Raw genomic sequence first — 16,186 nt, forward strand, 5'->3', positions numbered from 1 at the left:
TGAAAAGAAACCTTGGGTTGTTCTTATTTTCTTCTATTAGTGTTGAGTAATAGTCTGATCTGGCATTTCTGAGGGCCCTCCTATAATTTTTTAGACTATCTTGCCAATCCACACGAGATTCTTCCAGTTTGGTGGAACGCCATTTACTTTCAAGTTTTCGTGAGATTTGTTTTAATTTGCGAGTTTGGGAGTTATACCAAGGTGCTAGTTTCCTTTCCTTCATCATCTTCTTTTTGAGAGGAGCAACCGAGTCTAAAGTAGTCCGTAGGCAGGCCGTAGCAGCGTCTACAAAGTTATCAAGTTGGGAGGGACTAGAGTTAACATAACAGTCCTCTGTTATATTAAGGCATGACATTGAGTTAAGTGCTGTTGGAATAGCTTCCTTAAATTTAGCTATAGCACTGTCAGATAAGCATCTAGTGTAGAAACTTTTATTTAATTTCGTATAGTCTGGTAGTAGGAATTCGAAAGTTATTAAAAAATGGTCTGATAATAAAGGATTGACGGATTAAATCGTCAATTTTGATGCCATATTCTAGCACAAGGTCGAGGGTGTGGTTAAAACAGTGCGTGGCCTTATGCACCCTCTGACTGAAACCAATAGAATCTAGCAGTGAATTGAAAGCAGTACTAAGGCTATTGCTCTCAATGTCCACATGGATATTAAAATCACCTACAATAAGTACTTTGTCTGATTGAAGGACTACGCATGATAAAAACTCTGAGAATTCAGATAAAAACTCAGAATATGGACCTGGTGCTCGGTAAACAACAACGAATATAATTGGCTGTACTGTTTTCCATGTTGGGTGTTGAAGATTAAGAACAAGGCTTTCAAACGAGTTATAATTTAGTTTAGGTTTAGGATTAATTAACAGGCTCGAGTCAAATATGGCTGCAACTCCCCCTCCTCGGCCTGAGCCTCGTGGAATTTGGGTATTATTATGACTGGGAGGAGTGGCTTCGTTTAAACTAACATATTCGTCATGGCCCAGCCAGGTTTCGGTGAGGCAGAATAAATCAATGTGGTTATCTGATATCAATTCGTTTACCAATAATGCTTTCGATGACAGAGATCTAATATTTAATAGTCCACATTTGATTTTCCTATTCTGTTCTATCGTTGCAGTGGTTGTTTTAATTCCAATTAGGTTGTTTAGTATAGCACCTCTTTTGTTAGCGTTTGGTTTAAACGGTCTCAGTCGGGGGACAGACACGGTGGTTATGGGATTATGAATGGGTGATTGCTCTGAAGGGAGCACAGAGGGGCGTGTAGCGCTGTATCTCTGATTATTGACTTTGGGAGAGTGTGTCTGGTCAGTGTGCTTGTGGGAGTGTTTACGGGATGTAAACAGTCAATCAGAGGTCTGGGTATGCAGGGCGTGGTGCAAATTTCCACGTAGCATCTGGCTTCCGCGTGTATTGGGATGAATCCCATCCCTGCTGAACAGGGAGCCACGTTCCCAAAACAGATTGAAGTTGTCAATAAAACCTATCCTGTGAATACTGCATGTGAGCTGGAGCCAGGTGTTAAGGGAGAGTAGTCTGCTAAAGAGGCCTGATCCGCGACCTAGAGATGGAAGTGGGCCCGAAATAAAAACCGACTTCCCAGTGCTTTTTAAAGCCTCAATGAGAGTGGTAAAGTCTCGCCTTGTGCGCTCACACTCCTGAATCCGAGTGGACATGTCGTTATGTCCACAATGGACCACGATGCGTTTGATAGAGGTCGGAAATGAGGGTATCAGGTCCATAACTTTAGCCAGGATGTCTGCAACTTTGGCTCCGGGAAAACAGTGTGTGACAGCATTATGAAACCGTAGGTCTCTAGTGATGGAGTCCCCAATAATTACTGTGGTTAGGGGGAAGAGCGGACGAGGAGTGGGGGGGGTGTGGGTAGCCGGTGACGGGAGCAAAACAGTCAGTGTCGGTTTCAGATGGGCAGGGAAAAGAAGAGGAAGAATGCTTACCGTTCGGTTGTGGAGATTGTTTTTGAGGAACGTTGTCATTTGGCCGATCCAGGCAGTGTAGGCCACCGGACCGTCTGACTACCGCATCCCTCAGAAGCTTTCGCCGCGCGGTAGCAATCGTCTTCCATGACGACGGCTGGTCAGTCTGCTTTGAAGCGGGGCGAGCCCGGTGAGCCGCACTGGCCACCACCGGCTCCGACTCCGACAAAGCATTGAAGCGGTTGGAGAGGCTGAGGGCAGGAGGCGATGGAGCCCTACCCGAGGCTCTCTTTCGGCCGCAAACCACCTCAGTCCAGGGTGGCTTGATAACCGGTGTCGAGCAGGACGATGGGCGTGGGCAGGCAGCTGGGTCCCATGGCGCGGTATCCTGGAAGGCCGCCGAGAGAGATGAGATCCGGAGCGACTGATTATGAGCCACGTCCAAGCAGGCGGTTAACAAAGCATCTTTGGTTTTTAAGTCCTCGGAAAGCCGACGAACATCTTCCCTGAGGTCAGCAATTTCTTTGTTTGTATTATTGAACAACGAGGAAATCCTGAGGGGGAGTGGGGACTCGCCAGGTGTAGAGGTTGCCATGAAGCTAGCGTTAGTTTAGCCGGTAGGCCTAGTCTTGATAAATTAGCGTGAGGCTAATACTTACACTACAAAAACACTGTATTAGTATAATAAAAACTAGGCGATAGAGCCGACTGTTAGGTAGGAGGTTGAAGGCAGCTGCCGGCTGCCTCGTCCCCGCCGACTGCTGTCGCTTGTGTATAACTTTGCAGTGTCTGAAATATGAGACCTGCTGTCTCGTCTCCAATGTGTTTCTATGGGGTTCGCCCAACAATGATTTAATAATAATATGAATATCTTGCTAAACGTTTCCCTGCACTGATTAAATGGTGATTCAATTTAGGCTAACACTAGTCTGTAGCTAGCTAGCTTATTTCACTATGGACATTAAGCCAACAGGTTAATACCACTCACAGACTATAGGCTACCCACAGAGGTAGGTATACAGATCTCTGACTTGAGACTTCTCTGTGTCAAGTGTTTCAGGTGTGTCTTTTTGTTATATAATCACTGGTGCAATGTAAAGCACTCAAAAGTTCAGGTCAAATTAAATGACAGAACACATAAAATACAGAAGACTCACTTCCTTTTTTGTTATATTTTTGGTTGGTTTTATGTTAATTGTATATCTGTTTCCTAGTGCAGAGTGATTCTTGTGTAAAGAGGCCTTTGCAGGTTCCCCTTTGTTCGGCAAACAAAAATTCAGTGGGAACATACAAGTACAGTTTAACAGTTTACCACAGGTCTCTTCTGTTTTGCACACTGAGTCATCTGAGAATGCAAGAGCTATGAGAAAGGAAGTGGTTATTGTTACAGTAAACACACAGTATCGTGTAGTTTTTTTAATGCAATGTATCGACACAATTTAAATGTTTTTCATCTTTTTTTTTCTCATGGTTTGTTCCTCATCTTCTTGTCCTGACATGACAGGGAATATTATCCTGAAGCTAACTTGCAAAACTAGTTCCTCTTAAGTTAATTAAAAAAAACACAACTATTGTGCTAGTATTTATTCAAATTACCCAAAGGAGACCGCAGTACTCTTCACTGACTTCAATGTTAAAATTGGCTTACTACATGAGGGATTGAATTTAATCCCTCCAGTCTTTCTCAACAGATCTCGAGCCTTATAGCAGAGCTTAGAGAGGAACGTCCAATAGGGAAGTTCATGAACATGGTAACATTCTGAAAGTGTTTGTGGTTTTGACAGGAAGACTGTGACAAAGGTTTAACCCTGTGGTGTGTCTGTTAGAGCAAAACACAACACCCACACCATTACATCGTGCAGTCAGGCAGGATAACTGGACAGAGACTCCGTCATGTCTATCTTTGTGATACTGGGACTGCTGGTCTGCATAGAGGCACAAGGTAGGATCAGAACACTGTCTAATAACATCTGATTAACAGATACAGCAATGATACAGCAGGCTTCTTTATGAACTGAGCACCACAAGGTTGCTTCAGATTTCATTTTATGATTACTGATATACACGACATACACACTTTCCTTTGTTTGTATAACCACGCAAACAACTTGAACTTTGGATAGATCCTCAGTCTGGGCAGGTTCTTCCTTGTGGAGCTTCATGTTCTTCAACACTTTCTTTGACAAACTATACTATGACTTTTTATCAATTTTTTTGACGTGCTGTACTATGACTATTTTTTACATACTATACCATGACTTATTTAGACATATCTTACTATGAATTTTTCATTGTTTTTACGACATTCTCTAATATGACTGTTTTCAATATGTTAATCAGTTGTTGGTGGCTGAGTGGTTTGCATTGCTCCAAATAACACCAGCTAGTAGGCACTGCAGAATCTGACCTTTGCATGTTCTTCCAGACTTTCTTTGACATACTATACTATGACTTTTCATGACTTTTTTTTCGACATGCTATACTATGACTATTTCTTACATACTATGACTTTTTTTATCAAACGTGATGAAAGAGTCAAAGTATATAGTATGTTGAAAAAAGTCATAGTATAGCATGTTAAAAAAAGTAATAAAAAGTCATAGTGTGTCAAAAAATGTCTTAATATAGTAGGCCTTTGTCGAAAAAAATCATAAAAAAGTCATAGTATAGTATGTCAAAAATAGTTATAGTATAGTATGTCAGAAAAACGATAAAAAGTAACTGTATATTATGTCGGAAAAAGTGATAGTCTCATAGTATGTTGAAAAAAGTAATAAAAAGTCATAATGTGTTGAAAAATGTCTTAATATAGTAGGCCTATGTCGAAAAAAATCATAAAAAGTCATAGTACAGTATGTTGAAAAAAAGTGATAAAAAGTCATAATATAGTATGTCAGAAAAGCGATGTTAAATATATATTTTTTTAAATCACAATATAGTATGTCAAAAATAGTTAAAGTACAGTATTTAGAAAAAAAAAGTCATGGTATAGTATGTCAAAAAAAGTCATTTAGAAACAAGTAATAAAAAAGTCATAGTATGTCAAAAATAGTCATATTATAGTATGTCAAAAAAGAGATAAAAGTCATAGTATAGTATGTCAGAAAAGCAGTAAAAAAATCATAGTATAGCATGTTGAAATTTTTTTTTTTAAAATCATATAGTATAGTATGTCAAAAATAGTCAAAGTACAGTATTTCGAAAAAAGTACTAAAAAAGTAATTGTATGTCAAAAATAGCCATAGTATTGTATTTTGAAAATAATTGATAAAAAGTCATAGTATAAAAAAGAAAAAGAAAAAGAAAAGCTCCTCCCTAAATAGAACAGATGAGAGTGTAAATAACTCAGACAGTGGTTGCTAAATTTAATGCACAAAGCCACTGGACTGATTTTGATTAAACATTGAGGAACAATGCATTCCGGCAGCTGCATTTGGGCGCTATATTTAAAGGTCAGACTTAAACTTTGAAATGCCTCAACCCCTACACCAGTAGTTCTCAAAGTGGGGTCCTCGGATCCATAGCTTGAGGGTCCGCGAAATAATTGGTTATAAATTATGAAGAAAAACAATGAAAGTGCATATGATATGATGGGGACCATTTGCGTCCATTACTCCCACTCACATTAACTTTGGGCCACATCAAGTCAATCTGTCATGAATTAATCACTTTGCGCAAGCCGCAACAAAGTGAACAAAGCGTTATTGTTGGTGCGTAGCTGAACAAATATCTGAGGCAGTCAACCTTGTCAAGTGCTAGTGCAACTAGCTAAATTGAGAAAATATGCTGACGGTCCAATTCGGTTTTATTGAGAACAGCGACGGGAGACCAAAATGCGTCATATGTCTTAAGGTGCTAGCTAACGAAGACATGAAGCCAGCCAAGCTAAAGCGACATTTGATTACAAAGAACAGGGAATATAACTGCAAAACAAAATCCTTTTTCTGTAAAAAGAGCGAGGAATACACGCGTCAGAAAACACAGATGGTGACCCTGACCAAAACTTCTGAAAAAGCACAGAACACAATTGGACAAGAACTTTCAGCGGCGGTTGAAATGTGTGAAGTTATCCTCAGGATAGAAGCAGCTAATACACTGAAAGCAGTACCTCTCTCAAATGACACTGTGAGGAGGGGAATTGAAGAACTAGGGCCTACACATGCATCCAGATAGCCTCATAAATCATACTGACCGGCCCTTAATTTATGGTCCAAACAGGAACCTCATCAGACGTCTGATTTTGATGTCTGATAAATCTTAACATTGTCCTCTAGCTTAATAAAAGATAATCATTAATTTGTGATCCTTGTCAAGAAAACCTTAATTCTGCTACTTCCTATCACTAAAAACATGTCGTAGCATATTCAGTTTTGAATTGCTGGACACCTCAAATGAGGAAAAGCTTTGCACGCTGAAATAAAATATCAAACTCTATAAATATTATGCAAATCTACTGTACTACCGTACACGTGAATAAATTAAGTGGATGACAATGAGGATTCCTGGCTATATAGAGACCTTTCTCTTGTGAACATTGACGTTCACTTTTTGGCAGCAGTTTATAATGCATATGTATTCAGAATGTTGCATCCTTCCTCTATTTAAAGATGGATTATTTGAGTCATTTTGTAAAAATCCTTGGCTAATAAGTGAACACTGGTGGCAGATTATTCCTCCTCAGTGTTAATGCCTCTAAAGCCTCTTCTTTCACAGAGAGTTTATAGATGCAGAGATTAATCTGATGAGGCTATAAACCAAACAGCGGGTCTGTGAACTGCTCTGGTTTAAGTACAAGGTTTGGCTGGGCAGGAGTCCAGCCTCAAACACTGGACCTGTAAAATATGCAGGCAGCGTTTGATCCTTCAAAGCACTTCCTTAAATGTATACAGCATGTGTGAATAAGGAAATACAGCAAATTTGAAAGATACATGCAAACATGTATTCTGTTGGAAGACATCGTGCTGGCATTCCTACCTGGAGTGAAGCAATGAGCATGGGTTTGAGATTCAGGGGTTTGCGGATTGGGAAAGATTATGAGTGAATTGCATGTAATCGAAATGCAGATGATCCATTAAAGCCAAATCTGTCATTGTTTGTTCAACAGATTTGGCTTCTTCTCACTCGCTTCTTACTGTATGCCAGAATCAAAAGATTCATGTCGGGATTCTCTGAAGAAAACCTCTTTACTGTGATACACATCACAAGAAACAAACACCTCGCCATTATTATAACCAGAACAGTGACAAACATACAGTGCTTAACATACAGAATGTCAGGCATTACATAGGAATCAACCAGGCAATATGATGTGAATTTAACTGAAACACTGTACATAGATTGGATTTAGAAAAACAATAACTTAAACTGCATTTTAACACCTGATTTATTAACTACAGTATATGGGGCAACACCTGCGAGCTAGTATAGGAAGTCAACTCGAGCTGCACTGCTGTACACACACGTGACATGCCTCACTTCCCATATCATTTACCAAACACACCTCCTCAATTTGCCGGTCTATTTAAGCTGCACAATTTCCCCATCTCTGCCTTGCCAATGCTGCTTCTGCCCCGCACCTGTATCGCTGCCTGCTTTCAGCCCCACCAGCATCCACCTGAAGGCTGCGGCCAGGGGGGGAAGCTGCTTTATCTTCACTTCCCAATATCTCATGTAAACCCAAACTGCTGGGAGCTGGCCGCCAAACACAATGTTCTGCTGTTATGATAAACATAAATAAATAAATATTTCAAATGTGAGTTTTCTGACTGAAATTTGTTTGGTCTACAGTCCTGACAGAACCACTACCTCTGTCTAATAACAGTTTTAACAACCTGTATCTGCAATGCAATGTGACTAATATGACTAAATTATAATTAAAAAAGAACTGTAAGTCAAAACCTAAACCTAACTCAGAAAACACTGGATGTGTTTCAGTCTAATGAGGGGAAGTCCAGATGTGTGATGAATGATGTCACTAAATGGCCGTTTGGTTGTACTCTGCAGGAACTAAAACAAGCACTTTCTTAATCACTTTACAACATCTAGAAACTGTTGTGTCGAGCTTTGGCAACTTGTTATCTCTGAGTGGGTTTTGCTAAGCATGCATACTGCTTCACAAGCTTATAGCCACATGCTGCACAGGGATCAGGGGCGCCGCCAGGAATTTTGGGCCCCATGACAAAAAAATCTAATTGGGCCCCCTCTGCGCAGCTGTCACCACATCTCTAGGACCTAACTGTCCCGTCAAAAGCTTTACATAACTCTAATTAAAGGCTTGCAAATGTCTTGCTTCTTGTAGTTCAATACAGTTAATATTGTCTGTATCTTACATGCAGGCTCAGGTAAGCTACTCACTGTTTCCAACTGTCCAGCATCCAGTACAGACAGTAGGTTTTTTTTTTATTTTATTTCATAATGATCATTATGTGAGAAAATAATTGTTATTAATGTGTTTGAATTTCTGTCATTAATAAATATTTCATTTTTTGTAATGGTAAAAAGAGCAAGAGAGACAGAGAAATCCCCACAGACTCCCTGCAATGATGCTAACTGGCATGTCATTGAACACAATGTTGCTCACCTTCTTCACTGGGACAGGGAGGGGCACAGTTAGGGGGAGACTGTGGTGCTGCTGACTCATCTGTTGTTAAGTCTTCTAAAAGGGGCAGAGACAATGATTTAATAATAATATGAATATCTTGCTAAACGTTTCCCTGCACTGATTAAATGGTGATTCAATTTAGGCTAACACTAGTCTGTAGCTAGCTAGCTTATTTCACTATGGACATTAAGCCAACAGGTTAATACCACTCACAGACTATAGGCTACCCACAGAGGTAGGTGTACAGATCTCTGACTTGAGACTTCTCTGTGTCAAGTGTTTCAGGTGTGTCTTTTTGTTATATAATCACTGGTGCAATGTAAAGCACTCAAAAGTTCAGGTCAAATTAAATGACAGAACACATAAAATACAGAAGACTCACTTCCTTTTTTGTTATATTTTTGGTTGGTTTTATGTTAATTGTATATCTGTTTCCTAGTGCAGAGTGATTCTTGTGTAAAGAGGCCTTTGCAGGTTCCCCTTTGTTCGGCAAACAAAAATTCAGTGGGAACATACAAGTACAGTTTAACAGTTTACCACAGGTCTCTTCTGTTTTGCACACTGAGTCATCTGAGAATGCAAGAGCTATGAGAAAGGAAGTGGTTATTGTTACAGTAAACACACAGTATCGTGTAGTTTTTTTAATGCAATGTATCGACACAATTTAAATGTTTTTCATCTTTTTTTTTCACATGGTTTGTTCCTCATCTTCTTGTCCTGACATGACAGGGAATATTATCCTGAAGCTAACTTGCAAAACTAGTTCCTCTTAAGTTAATTAAAAAAAACACAACTATTGTGCTAGTATTTATTCAAATTACCCAAAGGAGACCGCAGTACTCTTCACTGACTTCAATGTTAAAATTGGCTTACTACATGAGGGATTGAATTTAATCCCTCCAGTCTTTCTCAACAGATCTCGAGCCTTATAGCAGAGCTTAGAGAGGAACGTCCAATAGGGAAGTTCATGAACATGGTAACATTCTGAAAGTGTTTGTGGTTTTGACAGGAAGACTGTGACAAAGGTTTAACCCTGTGGTGTGTCTGTTAGAGCAAAACACAACATCCACACCATTACATCGTGCAGTCAGGCAGGATAACTGGACAGAGACTCCGTCATGTCTATCTTTGTGATACTGGGACTGCTGGTCTGCATAGAGGCACAAGGTAGGATCAGAACACTGTCTAATAACATCTGATTACAGTTTTTCTCAATTGCTTAAACACATTTGCCCACTCTGACATCACATTTTCAAAACAGTTAACACACAGGATAAAACTGAAGCGCAATGGCCAAAATGACTCATTTTGTTAGCAAAATGCTCTAACACTCACAAAACATTAAAAGCATGCAACATAAGCAAATATTTCCATCAAACACCACAACTTGTGGTCAAATTAATTTATTATTTCAATCAATCATTACACAATGGACAACAAAATACAAAATACAGCCATCAATATGAAATATGACACTTTACAAACTCAAATGGATACTGAAAAAAAGAAAAAAAGCTATCAAAGGAAACTTATGGGTGGTAATACCTTTAAAAAAAAAAAAAAGATATATTTTATCTTTCACATTTAGTCCATTTGTTCTCGACGATTATGCCACAGGTTCTCATCAACATCGCATTGAATGTTTTCCCTTGCAATGCACCGAGGGAAATACCTCCTTGCATGGCGCATCCATCCCTGGCAGTCCTCTGCACCTATTGCCAGGCAACCAGCATTCATTGCCTCCAGGAGGGGCATCTGCTCATATGGCCGGTGATCATACACCTTCCACCTCCAAGCAGAGAAGAACTCCTCGACTGGGTTCAGAAAAGGGGAGTATGCAGGAAGGAAGTGCATCATAATACGAGGCTGTGCTGCAAACCATTCGTTCACAAGGCGAGAGTGATGGAAAGCCACATTGTCCCAAATTATGACATACAGAGTCATGCCAGGCCTCAACAGCCCTCTCTCTTCGGGTGGAATCAGTATTTCTTTCAATGAATCAAGAAATGTGATGAGGCGTTCTGTATTGTATGGGCCAATGGTTGGTATGTGGCAAAGGACCCCATCATTGGAGATGGCAGCACACATGGTGAGATTGGCACCCCTCTGACCTGGCACTGTGACAGTGGCCCTCTGCCCCCTCTGCCCAATGATGTTCCTCCCGCGTCTCCTCACTTTACAGAGGTTGAAGCCGGCTTCATCCACAAAAATTAATTTGTGATGTGCCCCCTCAGCTTCAAGCTCCATTATTCTCTAAGAAAAAGTACAAATTCATAAAGCAAATTACAGTATTCCAGTCGCATGTAACTATGGTAAACAAGGTATTACAATAACAAAATCTGTACCTGCACATCCTGGAATCGTGCCTCCTTTACGATGTCAGAGTTTCTTTGAAATGGAACTCGGTACAGCTGCTTCATGCTGACATGGTGGCGTTTAAGGACTCGATCTATAGTTGCCAAACTCACACTGTTTATATTTCTAAATGCTCCCTGATCTGCAATTACTGCTGCCTGGATTTCACGCAGTCTGATTGCATTGTTTGCCACTACCATATCTACCATATCTACAATGGCAGACTCCTGTTCAATACTAAACATCTTTCCTCTGCCACCAGTGTGTGGTAATGTGTGGATCCTATAAAGTAAAAGCAAAAAGCATGTCAAAATTGACATTACTGTATGACAGTCACATAAATGGGATTGATAAAACATCTGCATTACTGTAGACACAGTTTGTTCTGCTAACAGGGCAATACAGTAAAGCTGAAATACACAGTGGTATACATTACAGTAACACTGTGAATTACCTGTTCTCATTCCGAAAAAGCCTGACAATAGATGCCACAGTGCTCCGAGTCAGAATGGGCTGGACCCTTTGTCCAGCCTCTCTAAAGGACCAGCCATGATTGATGACATGGTCAATAATTGTTGCCCCAATTTCATTTGAAACTTGAGCTGGATTTTGTCCTCTTGCTGCTGCAGCTCCTCCACCACGCATACAGGCTCCTCTTCCTCTGGCCCCTCTGGCTCCTCTTCCTCTGGCCCCTCTGCCATGGCCTCTTACTCTATGGCCTCTTTGATCCATGCTTGCAAATAGCAACACAGAGGTGGCATCTTTTATAGATGGATGAGGACTGTTTGCTGATTGAAGAGTTGTGCAAATGAGTTTCACACAGGTGCATAGAGTTTTCTAATTATGCAAGTACTTTCTATCAGCTGTGAATAGATGTTTTCCTTTTGTTCACCACAGTGAATCCAATAGAGTTCGGGGTCTTTCAATGAGATCTGTGGTAACTGTTTTGACAAAGGGTGTGAAAAATGTGTGAAACAAATGAAAAAGTGTTAAAACATTTGCAAGAGAAGACTTCTGCTGTGCTAATAATGTGATGATGAAGATAAAGCGGATCCCAGTTTCATTTAGTGTGTCTTAGCAAATGAGAAAAACTGTAACAGATACAGCAATGATACAGCAGGCTTCTTTATGAACTGAGCACCACAAGGTTGCTTCAGATTTCATTTTATGATTACTGATACACACGACATACACACTTTCCTTTGTTTGTATAACCACGCAAACAAATTAACTAAATGGTCACATATCTAAGAAGAGGGACTGATTTCTAAGAATTTATGTAAAGTGAGTAAATTCCATTGATTTCATTCCAATAAATATTTCCTGATTTTGCGTAGATAAAAAAAAAAATCAGTTACAAGTTTAAGACTTAAAACATTTAAAGGTTAGGTATTGGGTTTAGTTTCGCCTCTATCCTGGGCCAGCTGTTTCAAAAGTTAATATTATTAGTGGTCGTATTGTAGTAATTTGGAATAGAATGGTGAAGCATTTGTTTTATTACACATATGTTCACAAAATGTATTTTTGATGATTATGATGATCCGATACAGTATGTCATACATTAAGTACATAAATGGAGTAACAGTCAGTACTCACTGAATTACTTTATAATATGTGGTATTTTGATCGTATGGTGTGTCTACTGTTTGCTGTGACTCCTGTGTTTGTGCAGAAGATAGAGGATGTCCTTCTGAATGTCACAATAGCTGATGTTCCTGAAGAAGATACTGTTATCTGGAGATTCAATAAAACAGTTAATTTAGTACGATTTTTACCTGGGAACCTCGGAACAAAAGTCACTGATGATTACTCTGGAAGGATTGAGTTGCTTGAGAAATACTCTGTGAAATTGAAGAATCTACAAGAGGCAGACAGTGGAGTTTATACTGTAGTAGTGTCTGGGGATAAAGAAAAACAAATAACTGGATACAAGATCACAGTTCAAGGTGAGTTTGTAAACATTTCAGACACTGATGGAGAGTTTCTGCTGCCATGTGTCTAAAACCTCTCAACCTGCCTCTCCCCCCTCAGATCCAGTGTCTCCAGTTAAACTGTCAGTGGACTCTGTGTCCAGCAGCTCAGACTGGTGTAACCTGACAGTGAGCTGCAGAGCACAGGACTCTCACATTAACAGCACCTTTAGATGTCTCAACCACACCTGCAGTCAGGAGGGAGGAGAGAGACCACAGGTCACACCCTCTGCTGCTGATCTCCATGTCTACCTGGCCACTGGCTCCATCATCTGTAACCATAGCAACCAGGTCAGCTGGAAAAAGGACATGAAAACAATTACAAATGTCTGCCCCCGACATGCTGGTAAGAGACAAACCACAAACAGCTGATAATAGCATAATGAACAGTTTGAAATTTAGACTTAGAGCATAAAAACACACAAACACATTTATTTCAACAAAAACCTATATATAAGTTCTGAACATGACTAAACCACCTTGCAGGGTGAAATACAAACGCTACTAATGTACAGAAATGTTATGTAATCCTTGTGCTGTCCTCAGGTCAAATTTGACCTGTTTTCAAAGTTTTTTATATGAGAAATATGGGTTTCTTTGAACCAAAATGTCCAAAAATAACATGGATGTATGGGTGTATGTTGTGTGTAACCCATAGAACGTTCTTTGCATGTAAAATTAATGATTACTTTCATTGAATTTTGGGTGTTTTATTTAATTTATAGCATTTAAAAAAAAAAGTTTAAATGGTTTCAAAACAGTATCCTGACTAAACTTTGACATAAACCAGACTGTGATCCACTGTGCATCCTCTGAGCTCAACTATTAGTCAAAATAATTCATCATTTCTGCTTTTTTAATTAAAAAAAGTTACAAAAACATTTTTAAAAAGTGACAAAAATATTTTTAAAAAGTGACAAAAGCATAGAAAAAAGGAAAAAGCAAAAAAAAAGTTCATTTTCAATTTGACCCGGAATGACAACAGGTTCATGGTCGACGGGGAGACAATACAAGGGTTGAAGCAACATTAAATGATAATATAAAAAAAAAAATAATAATCAAATGTGTTACTGTGTTTGGCATAGAATGGGCCATCTGCCTCTATAAGTGTATTATTAAACACAGAACATATGGGACAGCCCTTGATTGTGAGTGTTTGAATTAGCACAACGATATACCTGTTAAACTGAAAAACAAATAAACAATGCATCAACATCATGCTGTTTAACAGTCTGTAGAACTCAACTGCACTTTACTGTGCATGTATTTTGAATTGTAGGAATTAAACTACAAAGTACACAAAGATATCTTAACTGATTTGTTGCGTCCAGTCCTGTTCCCCTGCAGAGTCACAGTGTGGATCTGTTGTGTGAGTTTTGTAATGTTGTGTTCCAGGTCCAGAGAGTGTCTCTGCTGGTCTCTCTGTGTGCCTGCTGAAGACAGCCGTGTTCTCCGTTGGTCTGATCATCATGGTGGCTGCCCTCATCACTGTTCACCTCATGGAGAAGCTCAAGAAGCACGAATAAAAACGTAAAGTTAAAGGTACACTGTGCTCACTTTGTAAATAAAATTATTGTACAGAGATGTTCCATAATATTTTAGGAGCATGTAATCTCCTTAACAAAAAATAGATAGATAAACGTACAGGTTTCCAGCCTGAGCTGCAGGGTGAAATCAAATCGCCGGCAGATCGGGCTGGGTTACACAGTCTACAAAGATACATGAAATAGCCTTGATGTAACCCTAAATGTTATTAACAATGTTCTAACCATATATATTTGTATGTTTATATGTACAGTATGTTATTATATTTGTTCATCTTTGGGTGAATGCAGTATCCGAGATTCATTAAAGCTATACTCATCTTATATTTTGTGGTGATTTTGTGAATTCATGGAAAGATCACGGCCACTGACTCCAACAAAGGAGTGGAGGTAGAAGGCTGCCAGCCAGAAAACATTTTAAGATTTTAAATATGTGTACAAAATCTGGGAAAATACGAATCCCAACATATTTGTAAAGCTTCAATGGTTTTTACAATGCAATTTGGAGAATATATCATCATGTATATATTTTTCTTTCAAGAAAACTTCTCACCTTTAATAAAAATGCTGATTATTCTTAATTATTCATTGATTATACCCAATAATCACTCTGCTTACTTTGTAAATAAAATGATTGTGCAGAGATGATCAAGACCAAATAAACAAGAAATAGCCATGATGTAACACTCAATGTTCTTTACAATGTTGTAAAAAAGATTACATGTGTATGTTTATACACAGATGTTGCAATATTTACAGTTTCTACTACATGCAGACTTATTCAAGCTATACTCATCCTATATGTTTTGTAAATGTTTGTGAATTAATGGAAAGATAACGGTCACTGACCTTTTCCCCCTCTGGTATATTGTGAGTTTTTCAACAAGGAATCCATCAGTGCTACTGTATTGTTATAGGAAACACACTTTTGAATGTAAAACAAAATATGACCTGACATGGCTCAATTAAAAATAATCATGAACTGAATTTGAAGGAATACTTCTAAAATCTATCTTTTGAGGTTAAGAAGCTTGAAAAGTTTAAAGTTTGTTCCAGCATAAACTACACTGCTGTTGATCCATATGTTCAGAACAGCTGCCGACTTTGCAGAGTAACCTTTAAAGTCTACAAGAAGTCTACAAGAAGAACGATAAGTGATTACACATTGGATTTTCAGTTGAGAACTGTACCCAGTCTCACGCCAGTTCGTGAAATAGTCTCGTTATTTAATCTATTGATTCGTGTACACGAACACGTTTATGTCTTTTTTTTCGTGGTGGTGAGCACGAATTTTAATCTAATGTATTTCAATAAGATGCATGTTTCGTGATCACAGCACGACTACGGTAGCGAGTAGTTTTAAAAGCTGAAAATCCGCGCAGGGAGGTTGGTTGGGGTGGTGGATGGATCAAACAACATAGGACTTTCACCCAGGGGATCATGGTCCACGTGTGACGATTAATTTCCCCGTTGTTCTTTTCTAAACCCAACCGTCCTGTTGTTGTCTCGCGTCTCCCAGAGACCGCGGATCGTGTCCCGGCGTGTGACGTGTCCTAAAAATAACGTGACCATTTTACAAACTGCCATGACCGTGTTGGAACAAGACAAGAACAAAATAGAGAAATGATAGGTATCCAGGGGTTGCCATACATACATACTGTTAAAAACAATCCTATCAGGATTATTTTGTGGTTGGTATCATATCATTTACTGGCTTGACCTCTGTGAGTTGATTCTGAAAGCAGTTACGAGCTCGGAAAACAAAGTGAC

General features: G+C 39.2%; 1 protein-coding gene across 1 annotated transcript in view; it reads left to right on the forward strand.

Moving 5' to 3' along the window:
* Positions 1–12,532: 12,532 nt before the first annotated feature.
* The window catches only part of LOC116048867, a 36,487-nt gene continuing 32,833 nt past the window's right edge, over positions 12,533–16,186 (forward strand). The window contains exons 1-3 of the mRNA XM_031298151.2: positions 12,533–12,848; positions 12,934–13,218; positions 14,268–14,414. Coding sequence (XP_031154011.2) covers positions 12,533–12,848; positions 12,934–13,218; positions 14,268–14,398 — 732 coding nt within the window. The 3' untranslated portion in view covers positions 14,399–14,414. The remainder of the gene's footprint in view (positions 12,849–12,933; positions 13,219–14,267; positions 14,415–16,186) is intronic.

The sequence above is a fragment of the Sander lucioperca genome, chromosome 9 (assembly GCF_008315115.2).
Source record: "Sander lucioperca isolate FBNREF2018 chromosome 9, SLUC_FBN_1.2, whole genome shotgun sequence".
NCBI lineage: Eukaryota > Metazoa > Chordata > Actinopteri > Perciformes > Percidae > Sander > Sander lucioperca.